Genomic DNA, 10838 nt, shown 5'->3' with positions numbered 1-10838 from the left:
AAAATCCCTTGTGGGGTTCTGAAGCTTCTGCTGAGGGATGCCAGAAAGAAGGCTGTATTTTGAAATGTGGGCTTCTTTCTTGCTTTTTGTGATGACAGTGGCAGCAGCAGCCTTGTTCCCTGTGCAACACTGGAGGTGTGCAGGCCTCCTGCTGCATATAAAGGGCTTTTGCAATCATCCATGCTTTTCAGATGCAAAGAGCATTAAATGGAATTCTCCCTCCTTGAGTAGGCGTGTTCCTAAGACCTGCCCCTTTCCACCTCATGCTGCTGCTACAGCCAAACGGGATGAAGAACTGGCCCAGCGGTGGGAAGAGAGGAGCATGGGGAGGAGGCCAGGTGGCCTCAGAAGGTTGCCTCTTCATTGTGTTCAGTGGCTTCAGTTGCAGATTACTAGGCAGCCCAGCGACTGCTTCCAGTCCCCTTCCTGCACTCCTAATACGCAGCAGTAGCAGAAGCAGCAGATCCCAAGCTCATTGGAGAGGAGGAAGGTGGCCAGTAACGATGCTGGCCAGCCTTGGGCTCTGGATCCTGGAGGCAGGCGCCCTGGTTTTGGCAGATGTTGGCATATATCATATTGAAACTCTTGATTCTGTGGATAACATTATCAGGTCCTCCTGAAATGGTATTGCCAGAATACTATGGCGACAGAGTTTGCATCTGGGTCTGATGCAGGAGCTGGTCCCTGTGTTGATATTATGTGATATGGTGATGCTGGCAAGTAAAAAAATCACAATCGAACCTTGTTCAGACCTTTATTGTCAAGACAGAGGTACTTCTTCATGTGTCTTTACATTAAGTCGGACTCCAGTTATGAATGCTTAATTGCTCTTAACCTCACAGCAGACACTCTTTTTTCTTTAAATTCGCCATATATTTAGCTTTCATCAAATAGTTGGTTTGATCATGCATTTGTGGTTCATTTCTTGTTCCTGGCTATTGTGATAGGAATTTTATGGTTTTAGATATATGGCAACGTTCATAACCACGCGTACATAGATCAGCACAGGAAAGCCAACCTGGAACCATTTTGATTCCTAAACTGAGCAAATGTTTCTCTGCATGGTAAAAATGGAAAAGCCTCCCCATTGTCTCTTCCTTCACAAATCCTGTCTTAATCTGTGTTTGAATAAGGGTGTGAGCCTGCCAAGGCTCCCCAAGAAATCCAATCAAGTAACCTGCCAGACAGGAAATAAACAAAGCGACAGGAGAAAACAATATGCAAATGTTCTGTTTTAGACCGCCTTATCTGAGGGGTGGTCTTAGGTTACACCCCTTCTGTGATGAATGCATAATGTTTCTGGGGGCGGTCTTGATCTAGAGGATGGGAATTTCAAGAGTCTTTATAAGCCCTTGCACAGCATTTTTGTGGGTCCTCTTCCTCTCCTGCATGTGAGGGGAGCACCCTGTTGCAACAGATTAATAAAGATCAAGCTTACTAGCTGCTTTGCTTCTCAATATTCTCTGGTTGGCCTCTGTTATTTTCTCCTACCAATAGGGAACCTATGTAAGGACTCTGTATGGGCTCTTGGATACCCCATAAGGGAAAAGGGCATATTTTTTATTTAAAACACTATATATAGATAGAAATATGTACGTACAGTGGTACCTCGGGTTAAGCACTTAATTCGTTCCGGAGGTCTGTACTTAATCTGAAACTGTTCTTAACCTGAAGCACCACTTTAGCTAATGGGGCCTCCTGCTGCTTCTGCGCCGCCGGAGCACGATTTCTGTTCTAACCTGAAGCAAAGTTCTTAACCTGAAGCACTATTTCTGGGTTAGTGGAGTATGTAACCTGAAGCGTGTATAACCTGAAGCGTATGTAACCTGAGGTACCACTGTATTTAAGACTGCTTATCCTTACCAGAATTGCCTTCTATTTAGCCACAGTAAACCTCACCATCCTTCTGCTGTTCACATGATGCGCATCTGGAGACTTGATTGCCTGCTAAAGGGGTTCATTTATGTAGCAGCCTTGAAGTAAGGGAACCCTTATCTTCAAATAATCTGGTTTTCCCACAGAGATGCACTGCAAGAGAACAGCGTAAGTGAATTAATTAGCCTTTTATTGTATTTTGAAGGTCATAATCACCATGGGCTCTGGCAGCCCAGTGGAGGTGGTGTGTGCTGGTGCCAGGGGAAGCGAATGTCTCTGCAGATGCTTCGCTCTTGAGGCTGTTCCTCTAGAGTCACTTTAACTTGCTGACAGACGTCAGGAAATAGATAGAAAAGTCTGGTGCAGCCTATGTGTTGGCTTCCCTAGATAAAAACTTCAAGCAGCGTTGATTGGTTTAATTATTACTGTTTTATGTAGATTGATTTGAAACCCAGTGTTTCCAAAGCACAACTCTCCTTTTTAAATGATGCTCTCATGGGCAGTAGTAACAGGCTCTGTCCCAGCTTCTGCCAACCTAGCAGTTCAAAAGCATAGCAGCGCAAGTAGATAAATAAGTATTGCTGCGGCAGGAAGGTAAATGGCATTTCCATGTGCTCTGGTTTCTGTCACGGTGTTCCGTTGTGCCAGAAGTGGTTTAGTCCTGCTGGCCACATGACCCGGAAAGCTGTCTGTGGACAAACGCTGGCTCCCTCTGCCTGAAAAGTGAGATGAACACCGCACCCCATAGTTGCCTTTGACTGGACTTAACCATCCAGGGGACCTTTACCTTACCTTTTAGTAACAGGCACCATGTTAGCAGAAGCATTTCTCCTGCATGCGTGAAAGAAGTGAGATCTTAAAATGTTGCATACCGTTGGCTGTTCTTTTATAAGCACTTGTAGTTAAAAAGCATATATTTGTTATCTGCTACCTGAGGAAGATGCTGCTGCTGATTATATTTTATTATTTGTGACTGAGATGCCCCAGCCACACTGGGTGGCTTCCAGCATGTACAGAAACATAATAAAACATCAAACATTAAAAACTTCACTATGCAGGGCTGTCTTCAGATGGCTTCTAAAGATTGTACAGTCGTACCTTGGTTTTCAAACAGCTTAGTTCTCGAATGTTTTGGCTCCCGAACGCCGCAAACCCGGAAGTGACTGTTCTGGTTTGCAAACTATTTTTGGAAGCCAAACATCCGACGGGGCTTCCACGGCTTCGGATTGGCTGCAGGAGCTTCCTGCAGCCAATCAGAAGCCGCACTTTGGCTTCCAAACGTTTTAGAAGTCAAACGGACTTCCAGAACGGATTCTGTTTGACTTCCAAGGTACAACTGTATCTCCTTGATATCTGACCTAAGGAGGAGCACCTTCTTAGTTGATTTTTAAAAGCATACAATGAAACAATTTAAAGCTTGCAACCCTCATAAAATGGAGCTATCATGCACTCTCTCAGAGGTGAAGAAAGAGAGTTGATGTTGACTCAGCTGCTGGCAGCCATATTTGTTTTGGGTGGGGGCAGGCATTTGGCTCAAATGCAAAGGGGAGGACATAAGGTTAGGCGGGCCTGTGCGTCGTTCAGAAGGCTCACCAAGGAGAGGGAATAGCGCATGTTGGCTCCCATCGCTGCCAGTTAACAGTCTCGTAGCTCACTGTGTTGCTCTGTTGAGTGTGTGGGGGTGAGCTCAGGGTTTTCCGTGGAGTCCTGGCTCAGCCAGGAGTTACACAGGAACTGAGTGGTGGCGGAGTTGAGGCCGCTGCTGGGAACATCTCCCAGCTTCTCAGGAAGCCCTGCCCGTTCTTGGAGAAGAATAGCTTTTAAATGTGTATTTGAAGGTAGCTCCATATTAGAGGTAGCCTCTTGCTACGCCAGGAAGAAAAACGGTTTGAACTTCCACTAGCAGAGAGAAAGGCGTATTAAGTGGACAAGCTTAATATGGTCCCAGGTTGCTTGACAGGAATGTGGTGCCATCAAGTGAAGTTACGTTACCAAGGAAAAGGAGAAGAGCAAACAAAAAAACGTAAAATGCTTGGAATTGTTCCGTTGGCGGTAGTTCTTGTAATTGAAATTAAATTATTTGGGGGGGGTGTTCTTTGATCACAACTTGGTTGTTGCATCTTAATTCCACATGGGTTCCGATCGCTCCACTTGGCGACAGAGCTAACTCTCAGCCTGGCCTAACCAACTCACAGGATTGCTGAAGATAACAGCTCAGTGAATGCTGTTGGCTGGAAGCAAAGGGGAATTGTTTCCATCATGCCACTCCTTTGCCTCAGGGAATTTTGGAGGAAGTTGTTAACTAGAAATAACAAGGATGGGGGCAGAAGATGCTACCTGGCTAATTCTGATTCTGTATCAATACTGTGTGATATTTGTCCTTGTACTAGTTTGGGGTATAATGTTAAGTTTAGATTATTATTTTAAGCTTCAGTGAACACCTCTTGGGGCTGTAAAATGGGGTATATAAGGATTTTAAACAATAGCTAAAAAATACAGGGGTTGGGGAGAGCTAAGTATGCCATTTTGAAGAAAAGGAGGGATATGTATTAATAAATTTTGATAAGCAGTTGATTTGTGTTTGTAAATGCGTGTGCATACCGGTATGTTGCAGATTTTTAGTATAACTTCTGCCTTTCCGTTTTTCTTTTTCTTTTTGGTAGGGTGTCGGTGTGTCTGTTCATGGGCACTTCAGAGTCGCTACAGAGAAGACGGTTTTTGCAATGCCAGAGACAGCCATAGGTAAAGACTGCATGTTAACGTTTTCCATTGTGCTACCTTAAGACTTTTGATAGAGAAGCAGTGAGGTGTAGCAGTTAAGATTGTTGACTTTAGTGGGGAATGGGTTCAAATCCCTGCCTTTGCATGAAGTTTGCTGGAGACCTTGGTTACACTCTTTCAGACTGACCTGCCTCCATGTATGCTGTTCTAAGGTCAACGGAGGAAGAAAAGTGGAATATAATGTGTTTATTGTAATATCGCTACCCCCCCACCCCGCTGCAGGATTTCAAAGACCTTACATACAGGAAACAGAGACACCAAATAAACAAATTATGTATAACACCTCATGCTTTCTGTATTTCTGAGGCAGCTGTCAATAGATGTCCTTGCATATCATCATCATCATCATTATCTGAAATTAATAATAATAATGGTCTGATCTCTATCTTTCCATTAATGGAACACTGTTTTGTTTTGTTTTAATGAATGAAAAGGACTTTGATTCAGTGGAGGCTCCTGGTGGAAAGGAGAGGCAATTTTTGATCATTCATGGAGGGGTAATTCAGGGTCTGAACCAAGACATTTGCAAGAAGAAAGGGCAGTGTGAGGAATATATACAAGAAGAAAACATAAAGTCCAGGGTCAGCATCATTCGTAAAAAGTAGTTTTGCCAATTAAAACACAGGTCTATTAAGCATAGTGGCCATGGAAATCAGGCAGTAGCAGAATGACTGAGCATTAATGTGGGTTTTTTTTGGTAGTGGGTGAAAAAAAGGAGGCAGAGATCTTAATTTCAGATGAAAGGGACCAGCTACAAGGCCTGGGGAGGTTTGGAAAAGACAAAAGAGCAGCAGTATGTTTTAATGAGAGGAATAGTTTCCCACCTTCATAATTTTAATTTTAATTTTGCTTTCTTCAATTGCAGGTCTTTTTCCTGACGTAGGTGGAGGCTACTTCTTGCCAAGGCTTTCAGGGAAGCTGGGATATTTTCTTGCCATGACTGGATTCAGGTTGAAAGGAAAAGATGTTCACAAAGCGGGAATTGCTACTCACTTCATAGAAGCAGAGAAGGTAAATCTACCTGAGCAGGTACCTGGCCATGCTGTAATCCCAGGTGAACACTGGGGCCTAGCTTGGGTCTGCTGGATTGGGGGGGGGGGGTTCTTCTCAGGCATCTTTTTGCTTCCTGAGAAGGAGAACAAGTCCTCCTTTCCCCTGCTAATGCTTCTAGAGGCATCCTGGCTCTCAAAACAAATTTCCAGGACACATTGCAACACTGAATTAGGCACACTAAAGCCTATTTATTTCAGTGGACTTTAGCACAGCCTACTCTTAAGCTACACTGAGACTTCAGAGTTATGTGGCCTTGTATAGAGTTCTTCCATTTTAAAAATATCCTGGCTCGTTCTGAAGCTGTTAATTGCAGTTTCCTGGTTCAAACAGGAAGTGATAGTTAATGGAAACTGGATTGCTGTTGTGCACTCAATCCTGTTGGCCTGTTGATTAGAGACATGGTAATCTGAACATGGCTACTATATCAAAAGACTTATTTTGATCTCCTTGTTGTGTATTTGTGAAGAAGGCCACCTTCACTTTTGCTGAGAGAAGTGGGGAAAAGAATATGCTTGCTAGCGGGGATTGCCCTACCCCATTTGACTGCCACGAGTTCTTTGCAAGGGAATATATTGAAATTATATCAGCATCTCGTGAAATAATGCATTTGGCAATTGTATTTTCGTTTGCAGATGGCTGCCCTAGAAAAGGATTTGACGGAATTAAAGTCCCCATCGAAGGAAAATGTTGCTGATATATTGGATTCGTATCACAAGAAGGTAAATGGATAGCTAACAATAATAGAAGACTGCGAAAAGGAGAACCTTCATACAGGACACTGAGTCTCTGTAAGTGTTGCTAATTGATTCCCCCCCCCCCCCCAGCACCTCAGTGGCATGTTATAAAATCAAGTTTGACAATCGATCATAAACTGCACCGACTTATGGCCCGTTCTCTTTGCAGTTCTCCCCCTCCCTGATTGTTGCTGTTCACAAGGTCACTTTTTGTTTGAAATGTTGTCAGCTAAAGCAGCTGTTAGTGTCAGAGCACTGAACATAATTTTTGTTTTGTTTTGATAGTGTTCCAAAAATACTAGTGCCAAAAATTACTTGCTGTAATTGCTAGAATAACATCTTTGGTGTTATTCCTGTATGGGACACTTCATGGATTTAGTTTTTCTTGCTTTTCCTATTATCTTTTAAAAACGTAAGTGGCTGCAATCCTATACATACTTACCTGGAAGGAAGTCCCATTGAAGTAATAGATAGCTCAGTTGGTAGAGCATGAGACCCTTAATCTCAAGGCCGTGGGTTTGAGCACCACATTGGGCAAAAGATTCCTGCATTACAGGGAGTTGGACTAGAAGACCCTTGTGACCCCTTCCAATTTTACGATTCTATGATAATTGGGTCTTACTTCTGAGTAGACATGGCTAGGATTGTGTTGTAAGACGCTAATCTTCTGTTTAACAGATGTAATGTATGCAACCTAATGAGTTTGACAGAGTACTTCCTTAGATGGAAAGGAATGAAGTCTAACTCTTGCCTCTGTATGCTTGAAATTTTGCTGTCTTCGAAGAAGTTGGACACATGAAAGGTTGATTCTCTTTCTCCAATATGGCTGCTTCTTTCTGTACCAAGCTTCTCTGATCAACAGACAATGGGAATATGAATGGAATGAGTAAATTTTCAGCAAATTGGGAGAGAGAATAGTGATGTGCAAGCTGAGCTCTAATGGAGTGGAAGCTGTGCACAGGGAGCCACCAGAATACAAATGACAGGCATTAGTTTTTGATCCACAGCTGATGCCGTTGTAACTGAAACACATGTTTGTAGCTTAACCTTGGCCCCTGCAGCGCCAGCAGGTTCAAGGCATTTGTCACGAGCCACAATTTGAACGCTTCATGCCGTGCAGGGCCCCTCTGTTTGGCCGGGAATAGTCAATACCAGTCACCTAATTGACGTTCCTTTCAATCGAAATGTGTATAAATATAGTTCTGGTAGCACTGTGTGTTGCTGGAGATAGAGAAGGGAAGGTTAATTTGCAGGGTGGCAAGGAGCGCCTTTCATACATTGAAATAATGTCACAAGGAGCAGCTTTTACCACAAACAGAGGGGAGCCATTCTTTAGTTTGTAGGTTTGCTGACCCTGGCGACGTGGCATGCTGCATTTGACAAAATTCCCCCTCCTACAGAACATAGAATCGTAAGGATCCATAAGGATCATCTATTCCAACCTCCCGCAATGCAGGAATCTTTCTGCCCGACGTGGAACATAATAATAATAATAATAATAATAATAATAATAATAATAATAATATCTTTATTGTCATTGCCCCCTTCGGGGACAACGAAATTACTTGACTGCTCCATAAAAACTCTAATTAATCAATACAGTATAATACAGCAAGGGAGATTAGATGACTTTCAAAGTCTGGGCTTCCCATTCAGGGCCAAGATCGCTCTGGAGAAGAAGCTGTTCTTAAGACAGCTCGTTCTTGTCTTCATCGTCCTGTATCTCCGTCCCGACGGCAAGAGCTCGAAGAGACAGTGACCAGGATGCGATGGATCTTTTACTATGTCCAGTGCCTTCCTATGGCACCTTGTGGCATAAATCTGCTCTAAGGTGGAGAGTGGGCAGCCAACAATGCTCTCTGCTGCCTTAACAACCCTGCACAACCCCATCCTGTCCTGGGTAGTACAGCTTCCGTACCACGGAACATGAACCCAGAACCCTGAGATTATGTCTCATGTTCTACCAACTAAGCTATCCGGGCATACAGTCGACCTTGGAAGTCGAACGAAATCTGTTCTGGAAGTCCGTTCGACTTCCAAAATGTTCGGAAAACAAAGGGCGGCTTCTGATTGGCTGCAGGAAGCTCACGGAACAGTCACTTTCAGGTTTGCGGCGTTTGGGAGCCAAAACGTTCGAGAACTAAGCTGTTTGAAAACCAAGGTACGGCTGTATATTGTAATGACATGGGCTTCTAGCAGTCTCCCATCCAAAGGGCTGATCACGCCCATGCCTACTTAAGTGTCAGTACCGTTGCAGCACCAGAGTTTCTGAGGCCTGTTGTTCTTTATATCAGGCCATCCTGTTCTTTTGTGCACTGTTCTTATACTCCACACTGTGTAAAAGTAGATAAGCTTTTAAAACGGTAGATAAACTTTTATCTTCAAAGCGTAGCTAGAACGTGTGAGGCACTTTGCTTTCAGAAGCACAAAAGAGACAGCTTTGTGTTCCATCAGCCATTTAAAAAGGATTCTGGAATCATGGACATTGTTTTAGTTACAGTCTGAGCCCACCTGAGGATGCAGCACTGAATGATAAAGTAGTTCAGGGCTTGGTTGTAAATTTGAATGGGAGACCATGCAAAATCAAAATAGAAGTGTAACAAGCAAACCGAGAAACAAAAACAGGTTAGCTATAATTTTAGAAAAGTCGCTTGAACTCAAAATGATATTTCATTTATTGCATTTCTTTTTTAAAGAGAAAAGAGCAAATAGCTGCTTTGCTGCAATTTAGCGTTTGGGATACGGATATGAAAGGTGTTGGTGTGTTCTGCTTTTTGTAACAGTGCAAAGTTGATCAAGAAAAAGAATTCGTGCTTGGCGAGCACATGGACAAGATTAACAGGTACTTACCATTCATTCATGTTTAGCGGGAGCTATGGATTGGGTTCAGTAAACCTTTTGGTTACTTTTTGTTGAGATTCTTGCAAAAATATTTATCCAATAGACCTCTTTTGCAAAAATATTTATGTGATAGAACTGCTTTGATTCAGTAGCTCTTAAATAATTGTGGTTCCTCACTGAGGGCCAAACTGCACATGCAAAAAGAAACTAGATTTCTTTCTATACAGGCCCGTTGCTATCATGTATAGAGCTGTCCCCAAAGCAGGAGGAGCACAGGGGTGGGATGTGTGTGTGCTGAGTTCTCCCTCTCCATCATCCTCTTTTTCCTCTGCAGTTTGTTGTTCTTCCTCCAATACTGGAAGTGAGCCTGGCTAGAGAGGAAGAGCCCTCCCTTGGGAGGGAAGCTCAGGGAAAGAGAGAGGATTCAACATCCCTGTGCAAACATGAGTTAAATTGTGTGACACCCCTTCCTTCCCCAGTAGAAGGGTGACACGGGTTTGTTAGGCCAGATTCAGTTACTTGAATTTCCAGAAAAACGCTGAAATAAGGCAGGTGCTACCAAAATCTTTTTAACTGATTAGTGGACAGAAAGGAATGATAACCATGGCTTGTGTAAGTAATAATTGCCATGTATAAAACCAGAAATGCCTATGAGGATTTTTGTTAAAAAAAAAAAAAAGTGTTATCTGAATACCACTTTGACCATGTTAATCATTGCTGCCCAGGTAGTTATTGCTAAAACATGGTGTGCCAACAATTCTTTAGGATTGAGGGACATTGTTTTCTATGTTATTGTGGACTCTTTGGCACAAACATTAAGGATTGTGATTTAATCTCTTTTAAAATCTCTTTTCAAATGGGAAAAATCTTGCCAAGGACATTTTCTTGAAAGGGTCAAAAGCTTCACATGCTGCCTGGTGTGACTATTTTAGTATATCTCTATCTGATGGTACATGTATTCTACAACTTTCAGGTAGACATACACCAGTCATACCACTAAGTATTATAAATATGTAAATAAGGTATATAGCTTGGGAATATTATAATTGCTTCCAAAAAATCCCTGTAATTTTGCTGACTCTTGACAAAATATTTCTCCTCTTGACTGAAGTGTGATATATTTTCTGTTTCAGCTTATTTTCAGCAAACAGCATGGAAGAAATTGTTCAGAACCTGAAGAAGGACGGCTCCCCTTTTGCACTTAAGCAACTAGAGGTGAGGTGATTATTATCTTATTTTAGGGTTGCATATGTAAGCTACCATTTTTAAGCCTGCCATACTGCCATGAGTATAGCACAGGGCAAAGCACAATGGGATGTATCTAGCTCTGGCAACAGACTTCCACTTGTGCAGTTAAACTTAATATTATTATTATTATTATTATTTATTAAATGTATATACTGCCTTTCATACTGACTTTCATATTGCAAACATGGTCTGAAGTAGGTAGCTAATTTTACTTAAGTTTAGCTATTCGTGATGAGTTGTATCCAGTGAACTTCCTTTCTATGAAAGCTTTGTGACCGAGCAGAGGCTTCTGTGAATAGAAATGAG

The 10838-nt window shown here is 42.6% G+C and overlaps 1 protein-coding gene across 1 annotated transcript in view; it reads left to right on the top strand.

Moving 5' to 3' along the window:
- HIBCH (3-hydroxyisobutyryl-CoA hydrolase) overlaps nt 1-10838 on the top strand; it is a 52985-nt gene that overhangs the window by 25687 nt on the left and 16460 nt on the right. The window contains exons 7-11 of the mRNA XM_080972131.1: nt 4539-4617; nt 5522-5667; nt 6342-6428; nt 9227-9285; nt 10418-10499. Coding sequence (XP_080828257.1) covers nt 4539-4617; nt 5522-5667; nt 6342-6428; nt 9227-9285; nt 10418-10499 — 453 coding nt within the window. The remainder of the gene's footprint in view (nt 1-4538; nt 4618-5521; nt 5668-6341; nt 6429-9226; nt 9286-10417; nt 10500-10838) is intronic.

Source organism: Podarcis pityusensis (assembly GCF_964106645.2).
Source record: "Podarcis pityusensis genome assembly, chromosome: 1".
Lineage (NCBI taxonomy): Eukaryota > Metazoa > Chordata > Lepidosauria > Squamata > Lacertidae > Podarcis > Podarcis pityusensis.
This window is presented reverse-complemented; position numbering and strand designations above follow the sequence as displayed.